Source organism: Grampus griseus, assembly GCF_964374135.1.
Source record: "Grampus griseus genome assembly, chromosome: 1".
Classification (NCBI taxonomy): Eukaryota; Metazoa; Chordata; class Mammalia; order Artiodactyla; family Delphinidae; genus Grampus; species Grampus griseus.
This window is the reverse complement of record NC_139017.1, coordinates 115,640,630-115,657,935: the sequence shown is the minus strand read 5'-3', so window position 1 is coordinate 115,657,935 and position 17,306 is coordinate 115,640,630. Positions and strand designations below refer to the sequence as shown.

General features: G+C 36.1%; 1 protein-coding gene across 5 annotated transcripts in view; it reads left to right on the top strand.

Moving 5' to 3' along the window:
- The window catches only part of MIGA1 (mitoguardin 1), a 91,601-nt gene that overhangs the window by 51,448 nt on the left and 22,847 nt on the right, over positions 1-17,306 (top strand). For all 5 annotated transcript variants that reach the window (XM_082667938.1, XM_082667937.1, XM_082667934.1 and 2 more), the window contains one exon: positions 11,330-11,430. In XM_082667938.1, the coding sequence (XP_082524064.1) occupies positions 11,330-11,430 (101 nt within the window). The remainder of the gene's footprint in view (positions 1-11,329; positions 11,431-17,306) is intronic.

Here is a 17,306-nt window from a genome sequence, read left to right as displayed (position 1 = left end):
AGGCAACCTTCCAGAAAAAGAATTCAGAATAATGATAGTGAAGATGATCCAGGACCTCAGAAAAAGAATGGAGGCAAAGATCGAGAAGATGCAGTAAATGTTTAACAAAGACCTAGAAGAATTAAAGAACAAACAGAGATCAACAGTACAATAACTGAAATGAAAAATACACTAGAAGGAATCAATAGCAGAATAACTGAGGCAGAAGAATGGATAAATGACTTGGAAGACAGAATGGTGGAATTCACTGCCATGGAACAGAATAAAGAAAAAAGAATGAAAAGAAGCACAGCCTAAGAGACCTCTGGGACGACATTCAACACACCAACATTTGCATTATAGGGGTCCCAGAAAGAGAAAAGAGAGAGAAAGGACCTGAGAAAATATTTGAAGAGATTATATTGAAAACTTCCCTAACATGGGAAAGGAAATAGCCACCCAAATCCAGGAAGCACAGAGAGTCCCAGGCAGGATAAACTCAAGGAAAAACACACAGGACACATAGTAATCAAATTGACAAAAATTAAAGACAAGGAAGTTCCCTGGTGGCGCAGTGGTTAAGAATCCGTCTGTCAATGCCGGGGACATGGGTTCGAGCCCTGGTCCAGGAAGATCCCACATGCCGCGGAGCAACTAAGCCTGTGCACCACAACTACTGAAGCCTGCACACCTACAGCCTGTGCTCTGCAACAAGAGAAGCCACCGCAGTGAGAAGCCTGCCCACTGCAAGGAAGAGAAGCCCCCACTCGCCGCAACTAGAGGAAGCCGGCATGCAGCAATGAAGACCCAATGCAGCCAAAAATAAATAAATAAATTTATTTTTAAAAAAGAAATTAAAGACAAAGAAAAAGTACTAAAAGCAACAAGGGAAAAACGCCAAATAACATACAAGGGAACTCCCATAAGGTTAACAGCTGATATCAGGTGAAACGCTACAAGCCAGAAGGGAGTGGCATGATATATTTAAAGTGATGAAAGGGAAGAACCTACAACCAAGATTACACGGCAAAGATCTCATTGAGTTTTGATGGCGAAATCAAAAGCTTTACAGACAAGCAAAAGCTAAGATAATTCAGCACCACCAAACCAGCTCTACCATAAATGCTAAAGGAACTTCTCTTAAGTGGGAAACACAAGAACAGAAAAGGACCTACAAAAAGAAACCCAAAACAATTAAGAAAATGGTAATAGGAACATACATATCAATAATTACCTTAAACGTGAATGGATTAAATGCTCCAACCAAAAGACACAGGCTCGCTGAATGGATACAAAAACAAGACCCATATATATGCTGTCTACAAGAGACCCACTTCAGACCTAGAGGCACATACAGACTGAAAGTGAGGGGATGGAAAAAGTTGTTCCATGCAAATGGAAATCAAAAGAAAGCTGGAGTAGCAATTCTCGTATCAGACAAAATAGACATTAAAATAAAGACTAGTACAAGAGACAGTGAAGGACACTACATAATGATCAAGGGATCAATCCAAGAAGAAGATATAACAATGGTAAATATTTATGCACCCAACATAAGAGCACCTCAATACATAAGGCTAATGCTAACAGCCATAAAAGGGGAAATCGACAGTAACACACTAACAGTAGTGGACTTCAACACCCCACTTTCACCAATGGACAGATCATCCAAAATGAAAATAAATAAGAAAACACAAGCTGTAAATGATACATTAAACAAGATGGACTTAATTGATATTTATAGGACATTCCATCCAAAACAACACAATACACTTTCTTCTCAAGTGCACATGGAACATTCTCCAGGATAGATCACATCTTGGGTCACAAATCAAGACTTGGTAAAGTTAAGAAAATTGAAATCATATCAAGCATCTTTTCCAACCACAACGCTATGAGATTAGAAATAATTACAGGAAAATAAACATTAAAAAAACAAACACATGGAGGCTAAACAATACATTACTAGATAACCAAGAGATCACTGATGGAATCAAAGAGAAAATCAAAAGACACCTAGAGACAAATGACAACGAAAACACGACCATCCAAAACCTATGCGATGCAGCAAAAGCAGTTTTAACAGGGAAGTTTATAGCAATACAGTCCTACTTCAGAAACAAGAAAAATAAACAATCTAAACTTACACCTAAAGGATCTAAAGAAAGAAGAACAAACAAAACCTAAAGTTAGTAGAAGGAAAGAAATGATAAAAATTAGAGCAGAAATAAATGAAATAGAAACAAAGAAAACAGTAGGAAAGATCAGTGAAACTAAAGGCTGGTTCTCTGAGAAGGTGAACAAAATTGATAATCCTTTAGCCATCCTCATGAAGAAAAAGAGGGAGAGGGCTCAAATCAATAAAATTAGAAATGAAAAAGGAGAAGTTAAAACGGACACCACAGAAATACAAAGCATCATAAGAGACTACTAAAAGCAGCTCTATGCCAATAAAATGGACAACCTGGAAGAAATGGACAAATTTTTAGAAAGGTATAACCTTCCAAGACTGAACTAGGAAGAAATAGAAAATATGAACAGACCAGTCACAAGTAATGAGATTGAAACTGTGATTAAAAATCTTCTAACAAACAAAAGTCCAGAACCACATGGCTTCACAGGTGAGCTCTATCATAGAGATGAGCTAACACCCATCCTTCTCAAACTCTTCCAAAAAACTGCAGAGGAAGAAACACTCCCAAACTCATTCTACGAGGCTACCATCACCCTGATACCAAAACCAGACAAAAATACTACAAAAAAAGAAAATTACAGACCAATGCCACTGATGAATATAGATGCAAAAATCCTCAACAAAATACTAGCAAACGGAATGCAGCAACACATTAAAAGGATCATATACCATGATCAAGTGGGATTTATCCCAGGGATGCAAGGATTCTTCAGTATACACAAATCAATCAGTGTGATACACCATACTAACAAATTAAAGAATAAAAACCGTATGATCATCTCAACAGATGCAGAAAAAGCTTTTGACAAAATTCAACACCCATTTATGATAAAAACTCTCCAGAAAGTGGGCATAAAGGGAACCTACCTCAACATAATAAAGGCCATATATTACAAACCCACAACAAACATCATTCTCAATGGTGAAAAAGTGGAAGCATTTCCTCTAAGATCAGGAACAAGAGAAGAATGTCCACTCTCTCCACTGTTATTCAACATAGTTTTGGAAGTCCTAGACATGGCAATCAGAGAAGAAAAAGAAATAAAAGGAATACAAATTGGAAAAGAAGAAGTAAAACTATCACTGTTTGGAGATGACATGATACTATATATGGATAATCCTAAAGATGCCACGAGAAAACTACTACAGCTAATCAATGAATTTGGTAAAGTTGCAGGATACAAAATTAATGCACAGAAATCTTTTGCGTTCCTATACAATAACAACAAAAGATCAGAAAGAGAAATTAAGGAAACAATCCCATTCACCGTTGCAAAGAAAAGAATAAAATACCTAGGAATAAACCTACCTAAGGAGGTAAAAGACCTGTACTCAGAAAAGTATAAGACACTGATGAAAGAAATCAAAGGTGACACAAACAGATGGAGAGATATACCATGTTCTTGGACTGGAAGAATCAATATTATGAAAATGACTATTCTACCCAAAGCAATCTACAGATTCAATGCAATCCCTATCAAATTACCAGTGGCATTTTTTACAGAACTAGAACAAAGAAATCTTAAAATTTGTTTGGAGACAAAAAAGACCCTTAATAGCCAAAGCAATCTTGAGGAAAAAAAATGGAGCTGGAGGAATCAGACTCCCTGACTTAAGACTGTACTACAAAACTACAGTAATTAAGACAATATGGTACTGGCAGAAAAACAGAAATATAGATCAGTGAAACAGGATAGAAAGCCTAGAGATAAACCCACGCACCTATGGTCAACTAATCTATGACAAAGGAGGCAAGGGTATACAATGGAGAAAAGACAACTTCTTCAATAAGTGGTGCTGGGAAAACTGGACAGTTACATGTAGAAGAATGAAACTAGAACACTTCCTAACACCATACACAAAAATAAACTCAAAATGGATTAAAGACCCAAATGTAAGAGCAGACACTATAAAACTCTTAGAGGAAAACATAGGAAGAACACTCTGACATAAATCACAGCAAGATCTTTTTTGACCCGCCTCCTCGAGTAATGGAAATAAAAACAAAAATAAACAAATGGGACCTAATGAAACTTAAAAGCTTTTGCACAGCAAAGGAAACCATAAACAAGACGAGAAGACAACCCTCAGAATGGGAGAAAATATTTGCAAACGAATCAACAGACAAAGGATTAATCTTCAAAATATATAAACAGCTCATGCAGCTCAATATTAAAAAAACAAACAAGCCAATCAGAAAATGGGCAGAAGACCTAAATAGACATTTCTTCAAAGAAGACATACAGATGGCCAAGAGGCATGTGAAAAACTCCTGAACATCACTAATTATTATGCAAATCAAAACTACAATGAGACATCATCAGAAAATCTACAAACAAATGCTGGAGAGGGTGTGGAGAAAAGGGAACCCTCTTGCAGTGTTGGTGGGAATGTAAATTGGTACTCTGGAGAACAGTATGGAGTTTCATTAAAAAACTAAAATTCGAACTACTGTGTGCCCCAGCAATCCCACTACTGGGCATATACCAAGAGAAAACCATAATTCAAAAAGACACACGCACCCCAGTGTTCATTGCAGCACTGTTTACAATAGCCAGATCATGGGAGCAACCTAAATTCCCATCGACAGGCAAATGGATAAAGAAGATGTGGTACATATATATAATGGAATATTAGCCATAAAAAGGAACAAAATTGGGTTGTTTGTAGAGACACGGATGGACCTACAGTCTGTCATACAGAGTGTAGTAAGTCAGAAAGAGAAAAACAAGTATCATATGTTAACATATATACGTGGAATCTAAAAAAATGGTACAGATGAACCAGTTTGCAAGGCAGAAATAGAGACACAGATGTAGAGAACAAACATACGGACACCAAGGGGGCGAGCGGGGATGGGGGTGGTGGTGGTGGGATGACTTGGGAGATTGGGATTGACATATATACACTAATATGTATAAAATAGATAACTAGTAAGAACCTGATGTAAAAAAATACATAAAAAAATAAAATGGTGAAATAGGCAATACAAAAAAAAGAAATACGGAAAAAAATTTTATTGTGATGTGAACTCTTAGGATTTACTCTCTCTTTTTTAGATTTATTTATTTATTATTTGGCTGCGTCACGTCTCAGTTGCAGCACGCAGGATCTTCGTTGAGGCATGCGGGATCTTTCGTTGCAGTGCACGGGCTTCTCTCTTGTCGTGGTGTGTGGGTTTTTCTGTGTCTAGTTGTGGTGCGTGGGGTCCAGAGCACGTGGGGTCTGTAGTTGTGGCATGTGGAGTTGAGAATGCCTTAGCTCTGTGGTGTGCAGCACGCAGGCTCTCTAGTTGAGGCACGCAAGCTCAGTAGTTGTGGCATGGGCTTAGTTGCCCATGTGGGATCTTAGTTCCCTGACCAGGGATCGAACCCATGTGCCCTGCATTTTAAGGCGGATTCTTTACCGCTGGACCACCAGGGAAGTCCCAGGATTCACTCTCCTAACAACTTTCATATATAACATCAAATAGTGTAAATTATATTTATTATGTTTTACATTACATACCTGGAAGTTTGTACTTTTGACTACCTTCATCCAGTTCCCCCTCCCCTATGTTGTTTTTGGTTTTTGTATTCCAGTTTGTTTTTTTCTCTCAAACTTTTCTGTAGTATTAAAATAAATGAGAGTAAAAAATTATCCACAGTGTGGAAGGAGCACATAGTCATACAGGATAAACAAAGAACAGCAGTAATTTTCTAGATTTCTTAATTATTTTAACAGGTTATAGCAGATTCTGGAAAATAACTTGTCAGCAGCAGGACCTTTTCCATTTTTATTAAAACCATAAAAAAGATAAGGTTCCACGTCACATTTAAACTGCTAAAAATCATCTGGAGAATAGCTGCTGACATAGAAGTCAGATGACATTGAAACATTTGGCAGGCTCCCTCTTCTTGTTGGTGTTATAAAATCCACAGTGGACAGCCTGGATTTGAAAAGAAGAGTGGCATCTTTGGAATCTCCACTAGAACCTGCTGAAGTTAAAATAGACTTGATGCCTTCTAAGTGACAGAAAATAGAATATGCCTGGGCATGGCAAAAGTGAGACATGCATAAAACCCACTTGGTTTGGTTTAAAGAAATAGATCCAGGCTTGAGTTTCCAAGTTCCAGAGCTGAAGTGTCCTCTCGTTTTTTCTTTTTCTTTGTATAACTTTCAAGCAAATTCTGCTTTGGAAAAAACTTAAGTAATATGTGAATTATGAGATTATTAAAGAAGGAGGAAGACTTGAATCCAGTCAGATTTTCAGCCTAAAATATATGACTGTTTAGTTAAAAGTAAGCAGTATACTTTCAGTGTTCTTCCAAAGAACATAGTTTATGTCTATGCATGAATGTTTTAAAAGTTCTGGATGATTGAGACATGTAAAAAAATGTTCTTAAAAATGTTAGATTTACTATTTAAGAAGGTTAGGAAAAAAAAAAAAGCTGCCCCACTGAGAGCCAATGAGGCAACACATGGAGCATTTTTTTTATATTTAATCATCCAATTATGTGGAAAGCTTTCTTTTAGGCACTTCTAAGGTTAATGATGAGTCCTTAAGGGGCTTAAGCTGCATATTTCATGTTTATAGTATCATAAGTTTAATTAATTTAGGGTTGGATTTTAGAAACATAAGAATTTTAAGAGTGCTCTTAAAACAAGTTAAAGTCATAGAACAAGCAAAATAACCCAGGGGAAATACAGGAGAGGTTTTAAAATAGGGATTTTTCATGTGTTGAGAATGGTCAGTCTATAATAACAAGTTTTATTTAGTTTATGTGAACAAATAATTGTTTGCAATGTGTTCAATGCTGTACTGAGAACTGTAGGAACCATAAGAAAAAAGAAAAAATGAAAGAAAAAGGAAAGAGAAAAAAGAGAAAGTTCATCCACTCAAGTTGTTTCAGTCCAGCTGGACAGACAGGTTACATATTCAGGCAGTAATAAAGATTCAGAGAGTGTATTAAATGGTATGTCCTTATTTTTTGCATAATAATATGAATAGCTAACATTTATTCAGTGCTTACTTTACATATACAGTCATCCCTGCTCCCCATGGATACCAAAATCCGTGGATGCTCAAGTCCCTTATATAAAATGTTGTAGTATTTGCATATAACCTATGCACATCCTCCCATATACTTTAAATCATCTCTAGATTACGTATAATACCTAGTACAATGTAAATATTATGTAAATAGTTGCAAATACAATGTAAGTGCTATGTAATAGTTCTTGGCACACAGCACATTCAAGCTTTGCTTTTTGGAATATTCTGGATTTTTTCCCCCCCATCTGTGGTTGGTTGGCTCCTCTGATGTGGAACCTGTAGTTATGGAGGGCCGACTATATTAACTTGTTTAATCCTCACACAGCCCTGTGTGGTAGATTTTATTCCGATTTTACAGTTGAGAACACTGAGGAATGGAGAAGATAAGAAACTTACCCAAGGTTACACAGCTAAAAAGTAGCAGAGTCAGACTTTGAATCTAAGCTGTCTGGCTCCAGAACCCATGGTTTTAACATCTTTTCTGTACTGCGTTACATAAAAGCAACAAATTAGGTAGTTCTTGGAGGAGAATGCATGCAGGGGTTAGATAGTACTTGAGCTGCATATTATAAAACAGTATGTGTTCCTGGGTAGCATGGGGCAAGGGAACAGAAGGAGAGAAATTTATATGTTGGAGAAGTTTCAAGAGAAACCGAAAACTTGAGTAAAGAATATATTTGGCAGGGCTTCCCTGGTGGCACAGTAGTTAAGGATCCGCCTGCCAATGCAGGGGACACAGGTTCAAGCCCTGGTCCGGGAAGATCCCACATGCCTCGGAGCAACTAAGCCCATTTGCCACAACTACTGAGCCTGCGCTCTAGAGTCCGCAAGGCACAACTACTGAGCCCGCGTGCCACAGCTACTAAAGCCCGTGTTCCTAGAACCTGTGCTCCGCAACAGGAGAAGCCACCACAATGAGAAGTTCACACACCGCAACAAAGAGTAGCCCCCCGCTCACTGCAACTAGGGAAAACCCTCACACAGCAACAAAGACCCAATGCAGCTAAAACTTAAAAAAAAAAAAAAATTAAAAATTTAATATTATAAATTTTAAAACTGCACAAAAGCAGTTAAATATTGCCCAATATTCTTTCTTTATACTTCTTATTGGCTTATCTAAAAAACAGATGTATTATTTCTCTTCAAAATTATTAAGCTGTCATTCCAGGAATCATAACAATTACTGAAATGAGAGATATGGTCTGTGGTTTATGAAGTTGGGTTTAATGAGTAAGACTTTCCAGTTCCTTGGAGCCACTTTTCTTTGTTAGATTTAAAAAAAATAAAATACAACCATGGTAACTGATCTGGATGACATTGAATGGCTGGTTACTGTTGAGTGAAGTAAAACAGACTTTTAACAGCTCCTGGGTAATGTCTGAAAGGTAAAGTGACATAAGATAAATGTCTGTGTTCTACTCTGAAAATAGCAAAAGGCATATGGAACCAAGATTTAACTTAGTTGGCTTGTAACTTAATCCCACTTTAAACGTGCTTTGGCATAATGAAGGTTGTAGTGTGATTTTTTTTTTTTTGCAGAATTAATACCAACGATGGAAAATAATTAAGAAGATAAAGGTTTGAAAGTTATGAATGCTGATTTAATTTTGTAAATAATTGATTCCTCAGAGTTTGTGTATGTATTTTGAAAGGTCATATATGCACTGAAAAGAGAATACTGGGAATTTTTCTGGATACCTGAGTGCCCCAAAATACCAGTTTTATAGCTGTTTATAAATGTAAAACGATTATGTTGTTTTGTTCTCAAGTTTGATGAAAAGATTTTAAATTCCTAAAAGAACTTTTATTTTTGAAAATAGAATAATTTAACCTCAGATTTTGTTCAGTTAATAGTCATTTAGTAGTAGAATTTTGAACTGACAAGTTAGGTATTTTAAAAGGATTGATGTAAGCTTCATTTGAAAACAATTATAACTTAAATTTGGAAGATAAATGGTAAAAATGTCAACTATGGTCCTATCAGATATAAAGTAGAAAAAAATATGCTATGCGTATGGTTATTTTTGATACTTAATAGGAATAAACCTTGTCCCAATTCACCCTTCTGCTTGGCTTAGAGATTGGAATACAAATGGCAAAACTTGAGTTTCAACTAAATTGATGGTTTGGATTTTTTAAAACTTTACACTTCCTGTAGATCATCATAAAAGTTCTGTTTTCTGGTACTTGGGGGTTGTAAACAGGATTTGGAACATTTATGGTAAAGGTAATGAACTTTATTTTGGGAAAAAATGATGGAATAGAAACTTGGATTAATGAAAGCCAAAGAGATTTCCGATTTCTTTTCAAACAAGATTAAGTATCTGACAAATTTAGCAGATTGAAAATCAAAATAAAAATCTGTATATATTTTGTTCTTTGCTTTTTTCATACTTGTGATAGAATTTGAAGAGTATCAGTTGCTTGCTACAATGTAGTCACATCTATAAGTGAGTACTGAATTTGTTTGAAAATGTAATTTTTTTTAACTTTTTATTTTATATTGGAGTATAGTTGATTAACAATATTGTGATAGTTAAAAAACTATAAACAGAAAAGTGATTTGGTTATATATGTATATATATATATATGTCTCTATTCTTTTTCAAATTCTTTTCCCATTTAGGTTGTTACATAATATTGAGCAGAGTTCCCTGTGCCAATCAGTAGGTCCTTGTTGGTTATCCATTTTAACTACAGCAGTGTGTACATGTCAATCCCAAACTCCCTAACTATCCCTTCCCCCCACCCTTCCTCCCTGGTAACCATAAGTTCCTTCTCTAAGTCTGTGAGTCTGTTTCTGTTTTGTAAATAAGTTCATTTGTATCATTTCATTTTAGATTCCACATATAAGCCATATCATTAAGATATTTCTCTTTCCCTGAGTTACTTCACTTAGTATGACAGTCTCTAGGTCCATCCATGTTGCTGCAAATGGCATTATTTCGTTCTTTTTTATGGCTGAATAAGATTCCGTTGTATATATGTACCACATCTTCTTTATCCATTCCTCTGTTGATGGATATTTAGGTTGCTTCCATGTCTTGGCTATTGTAAACAGTGTTACAATGAACATTGGGGTGCATGTATCCTTTCGGACAATGTTTTTCTCCATATATATGCCCAGGAATGGATTGCAAGATCATATGGTAGCTCTATTTTTAGTTTTTTAAGGAACCTCCATACTGTTCTCCATAGTAGCTGTACCAATGAAAATGTAACGTTAACAGTTAGATGATAGTATGTGAAGATATTGACATCGACGTTCAGAATGCTTTGTATTGGTAATAGGTAGCCTGTCTTGGTATGGTCATATTAGCCATTTACAAATGCCTTTAAAATTTTTCAACACTGCAAATCATTGGGGAGGAATTCCCTGGCAGTCCAGTGGTTAGGACTCTGTGCCCTCACTGCCAGGGGCCCAGTTGCAGTCCCTGGTTGGGGAACTAAGACCCACAAGCCGCCACAGTGTGGCCAAAAAATAAATAAAAATAAAATCATTGGGGCAGTTATATTTGATCCTCAAGTAAGCAGAATAAACATGAGGGACCTAAACCAGATCATTTTGGGCCTTTCAGTGTTTTAAAGTAGACCTTAGAGACTGAAGGTATCTTCCTGAATTATTTTAATTGGTCAGTTTATCACAAGTGACTGGCCAGACAACATTTTATGCGAATAATTCATTTAATTTGAATGAACCTACCAGTTATCCCGATTTGGGCAAGGCCACTTGCAACTTAAATTGCTCTGTTTCAGGCTATCTGTGGTATATGCTGATAGCTGGTAGATAATCCAACTCCAGTTATTATATACCAGTTTAAGTTATTATTTACTCAGAAGCTTTTAAAATCTGAAATAGTTTAATATTTTTTAAAAATAAACATGTCTCCGTTATAGTACTTTCTCCTCTTCTTGGCAGTGTTCAGAATCAGTTTGAAGCACTTTGAGAGTCTTGTCAGATTATTTCCCATTGATTTGTATTGTTTTCCTTTTAGATTCCAGAATTCTAAATAAAGACTGATGTTCAAACGAAAAAAGAAAAAGAAAAACCAACCATAGAATATGAAATATGGCAATGACAAGGAATGTCAATTTCTGAACTTTTCACCTTTTCTTTTAAGATAAAGATACAGATATCACCATGAAGGAGAATATGGATGACTTTGGCCTGAGAGACGCCTTGAGTGTCACATCAACCGATTCTTTTGCTTCAGCAGCAGAGGTAGGACATGTATGTTCCTAATGAGGATTTCTTATTCTTTTTAGGTGGAGAATACAGTTTTGCCATTGTGCTGTAATTCAGTTCAGTAGCCATTTATTGAGTATCAACTCTGTAGATAGATACAGAGATACAAAGATGATAAGATACCAGGATACAAAGATGAATATACCATGAATATAAGTTCCCACAGGAGCTTAGAGTCTCTTTAGAGAGGTGGACATGTAAACACAAACTTTAGATAAGCACTTTCATACACTGTGGATTATGGGTGAGGCATATAAGTGTCTCAACGGAAAGCAATTAACCTTATATCAAGTGTCTTAAACATATTCAGATTCTTTAGCTGAGAGATCATACCTCTAGATATTTTTTCCAAGGAAATGATCGGATTCAAAGATTTATATATAAAAATATTCACTGTAGCATTTTTAATAATAATGAAAAACTGAAAACAGTCTAATACCAAATTATGGAACATCCATAATTTGAAGTATTATATTGCCATAAACATGTTTCCAATAATTTTTAATGACATGGGAACACATGTTAAGCGAAAAGAGTGGTATGTAGGTTTTATACAGAGTATGCTTGTAATTTTGTAATAAAGAAAAACATGTATGTGGTATATTATGTAAGTATTTAGGCTGAGGAAAAGAAGACTAGATATAAATACACTAATGTGTAAGGAGTGGTGATCACTGAATTACAGATTTATGGGTAATTTGTTTTCCACTGAGATTTAAATTTTTTATCCAAAGAGAAGATTGCAAAGTGGTCATCTTTTTCTACTTGAAACAGCTTTAAAAAATCACATATGGCCAATTTTGTCTTAGAATTATTTCATTTTTATAGTAGATTTTGGATACTAATGCTGTCCTTTTTCATATCGATAGTATCACACATCTGTAATTGATGTGTGAATTCAAGCTCTAGTGTGGAAAGCTTTAGGTGTTCCAACACCCTGTACCCTAAACCTTGATTCTGCCTTTTTTAAAGCTGTACTGACCATAATCTTTCATTGTCTTAAGATTTTTCTGTATATGTATATTTTAGCTATTGCTCACAGTATCATCTCCTGAATTGTTCATCTTTTTCCTTATATTTTTATACTTGTAAGTTTGCAACACACAGAACATATCTACTTGTTTTATGAAGAACCTATTTCCTCTTCTTTTTACTATTCTATATAGACAGGGTTATCTTTCTGTTTTTTCTAGCTTTATTGAGATATAGTTGACATATAACTTTGTGTAAGTTTAAGCTGTACTAAGTGATGATTTGATACACATATATTGTGGAATAATGAACACAGTAAGGTTAGTTAACACATCCAGCACCTCACATGATTACCTTTTTTTCTTTGTGGTGGGAACGTTTAAGATCTACTCTCTTAGCAACTTTCAAGCATATAATGTAGTATTGTTAACTGGGGTCACTATGCTGTACATTAGATCCTCAGAACTTACTCATTTTCTGACTGGACATTTGTACCCTTCAACCAGCATCTCCCCATTTTTCCCACCCCCAGTTCCTGGCACTCACCATTCTAAATCTCTGTTTTTATGGGTTTGGCTTTTTTAGATCCCACATGTACGTGATACCATACAGTACAGTTGACCCTGGAACTGCATAGGTTTGAACTGTGTAGGTGCATTTATACGTGGATTTTTTTTCAATAAATACATACTACATTATCTGCAGTTGGTTGAATCCGAGGATGTGAAATTGCGAATACTAAGGGCCAACAATAGGACTTGAGCATCTGAGGATTTTGGTGTCCGAGGCAGGTCCTGGAACCAGTCCTTTGAGGAAACCATGGGATGACTATTTTCAACCACATGGGGGGTCAGCGCCCCTAACCAGCACATTGTTGAAGGGTGAACTGTATTTGTCTTTCTCTGTCTGACTTCACGTAACATAATGCCTTCAAGGCCCTGCCCCATACATATTGTTAATGGCAGGATTTCTTTCTTTCTCATGGATGAATAATATTCCATTGAATATACAGAAATATATGTATACCACATCTTCTCTATCCATTCATCCATTGATGGACATTTGACTTGTTTCCATTTCTTGGCTATTGTGAATAGTGCTGCAATGAACATGGGAATGCAGATATCTCAAGATAGTGATTTCATTTTTTTTTTTGATATATACCCGAAAAACAGTAGGATTGCTGAATTATATACATATATATTTTTTAAATTTTTTTATTTTATTTTGTTTAATTGTGTTTTTGGCTGCGTTGGGTCTTCATTGCTGCATGCGGGCTTTTCTGTGGTTGCGGCGAGTGGGGGCTACTCTTTGTTGCGGTGCTTGGGCTTCTCATTGCAGTGGCTTCTCTTTTTGCGGAGCACAGGCTCTAGGCGCACGGGCTAGTTGTGGCATGCAGGCTCAGTAGTTGTGGCTCGTGGGCCCTAGAGCGCAGGCTCAGTAGTTGTGGCGCACAGGCTTAGTTGCTCTGTGGCATGTGGGATCTTCCCGGACCAGGGCTCAAACCCAATGTCACCTGCATTGGCAGGCAGATTCTTGACCACTACACCACCAGGGAAGCCCTGAATTATATTTTTTGGTATATACCTAGAAAAGAAGTAGGATTGCTGAATTATATTTTTAATTTTTTCAGGAACATCCATATTGTTTTCCATAGTAGCTGTACCAGTTTACGTTTCTACCAGCCATGCACCAGGGTTTCCTTTTCTCCACATCCTCGCCAGCATTTGTTCTCTCTTGTCTTTTTGCTGATAGCTATTCTGTTTGAGGTGATGTTTCATTATAGTTTTGACTTGCATTTCTCTAATGATTAGTGATGTTTAACACCTTTTAATGTACCTGTTGGCCATTTGTGTCTTCTTTGGAAAAATGTCTATTCAGGCCCTCTGAATATTAACCCCTTATCAGATAGATGGTTTGCAAATATTTTTTCCCATTCTGTAGGTTGCCTTTTCATTTTGTCGATTGTTTCTTTTTCTGTACAGAAACTTTTTAGTTTAATTCAGTCCCACTTGTTTATTTTTGCCTTGTTGCTTGTGCTTTGGGTGTCATATCCAAAATATTGTTGTCAAGACAAATGTCAAGGAGCTTTTTCTCCCTATTTTTTTTTTTAGGAGTTTTATGATTTCAGGTCTTATGTTTATGTCTTTAATTCATTTTGAGTTAATTTTTGTGAGTGGTGTAAAATAGGGTTCCAATGTCTTTCTGCATGTGGTTATCCAGTTTTCCCACTACCGTTTATTGAAGAGTCCTTTCCCCACTGAATATTCTTGGCCCTTTTGTCAAATATTGGTTGACTTTATATGCAAGGGTTATTTCTGGGCTCTTGGTTCTGTTCCATTGGTCTGTGTCTGTTTTTATACTAGTATGATACTGTGTGATTACTTCAGCTTTGTATTATTGTATGAAATCAGGAAGTAGAATACCTCCAGTTTTGTTCTTTCTTAGGATTGCTCTGGCTAGTTGGGGTCTTTTGTGTTTCCACACAAATTTTAGGATTTCTTTTTCTGTTTCTGTGGAAAATTCCATTGGAATTTGGTAGGGATTGCAATGAATCTCTAATGGCTCTAGGTAGTATGGACATTTTAACAATATTAATTCTTCTGATCCATGAACATGAGTGTCTTTTCATTTATTCGTGTCTTCTTCAGTTTCTTCATCAAAATATTATAGTTTTCACTCTACAGATTTTTCATTTCCTCGGTTAAATTCATTCCTAAGTGTTTTACTCTTTTTCATGCTACTGTAAATGGGACTTTTCTTAATTTCTCTTTTTGATAGTTTGTTTTAGGGCATAGAAATGGAACTGATTTTTGTATATTGATTTTTGTATCCTGCAACTTTACTGAATTTGTTTATTAGTTCTAATAGTTTTTTGGTGGAGTCTTTAGGATTTTTCTGTGTATAAGATCATATCATGTACAAACAGAGGCAGTTTTACTTCTTTCTGATTTGAATGTCTTTTCTTTGTGTCTCTTGCCTAATTGCTCTGGCTAGAACTTAACAGTGCTATGTTAAATAGGATTGGTGAGAGTGGGCACCCTTGTCTTGTTCCTGATCTTAGAGAAAGAGTTTTCGACCTTTCAATGTTGAATATGATGTTAGCTGTGGGCTTGTCATTTGTGGCCTTTATTATGTTGAGGTGCATTCCTTCTATGCCAATTTGTTGAGAATTTTTATCATAAAAGGATGTTTTATTTTGTCAAATGCTTTTTATCTTTCTTGCTGTAGACACTTATGTCCTAAATGGTTTGTAAAGAGAATTGCAAGTCACTTTGCATTTTTTCCACTGTGAAGAACAACATACCTTTAGAGCAAATTGCTCTAAATTTCTTTATAATATGCAACCTTAAAAAATATTTTGCCGGGCTTCCCTGGTGGCGCAGTGGTTGAGAGTCTGCCTGCCCATGCAGGGGACACGGGTTCGTGCCCCGGTCTGGGAAGATCCCACATGCCGCGGAGCGGCTGGGCCCGTGAGCCATGGCCGCTGAGCCTGTGCGTCCGGAGCCTGTGCTCCACAACAGGAGAGGCCACAACAGTGAGAGGCCCGCGTACCGCCAAAAAAAAAAAAAAAAAATTTGCCAAGTATTCATTGTACTCACTTTAAATTTGTGGTTTAAGTTACAAAGCTTTGATAAACTAAAAAAAATCTTATGGAAAACAAAATGCATGAATACCACAAGAAGGGCTCACTATCTGAGAAACCTCCTAGGAATGCTTCTAGGGTATAAATGTAGGATCTCAGAATGTGAATGTTCCAAGATAAATTGCGTACTAAGAAATGTTTGTTAAATTATTTTTAATAGCATTTACTATATGCCAAGCACTTAAGAAAAACTGCTTAATGAAGAAAGTTATTAAGAAAATAAGACCAGAACTGCTTATGAAGTTAAACAGTTTGTGATCATTTGAAAGCTTTATTCAGAATTATCAGAAAGAGTTTTCACCTATTTAGATTAAAACAAGTCCTGGCATAGGCTTTTCTCTAAGGTTGGTCAGTCATTTGTGAAAGTGATTAACAAAATTTTCCTGTATAAGCTTTGCCAAACATTGGTTTGGAACCAGAGCCTTTTTTCTCTGAAAAGTCTTTTTTTTAAATAATAGCTTTACTGAGATATAATTCACATACTATAAAATTCACTGTTTTAAAGTATACAATTCAGTGTTTTTTAGTATATTCAAAGGTGTGCAAACTTTCTAATTCTAGAACATTTTTATCACCCCCAAAAGAAACTCCTCCCTGTTGGTCATCGCTCCCTTTTCTCTCCCTTTTCTCTGCCTAATCTCCCTTGGCACTTACTCCCATACCTTCTGTTTCTATGAATTTGCCTATCCTGGGAATTTCATACAAATAGAATCACTCAATATATGATCTTTTGTGTTTGATGTTCTTTCACTTAGCTTAATTTTCAAGTTCTGAAAAGTCTTTTTAATGTTAGGGTACCACTGCATTGAGTACTCTCCTAACTCTCCCATCTGTCAAAGAGATTGTCATTTGATAGGTAGAAACTAATATTGCAGAGAGAGAGTTTTTAGCTGTAAATTTAGTTTTTCTTAGAATTACCACTCTGCACTGTGTGCATGTTTAATATATAAGTTTTAGGGTGCTCTTTAAAGAGAAAAAATTTTATTTCTTATAGTTCAGATACCTATACTTATAGTCTAAAAGGAAGCTTGGAAAGCTTTTGATGTACCTCTCTGATTTGATAGCACTTGTTTATAGCGATCCAGAATTATCTTACTTCCTCTGGGGTCAATTTGTTTCTTTTATTTTGGGCTCTCATTCTTGTGCCAATGGTTTTCCTTTTAAATGTGAAAGCTTAGCTGGTGACTGGACTGATTTCCTTAGGTAGATTGTGGAGGTTGAGAGCATTGTTTTC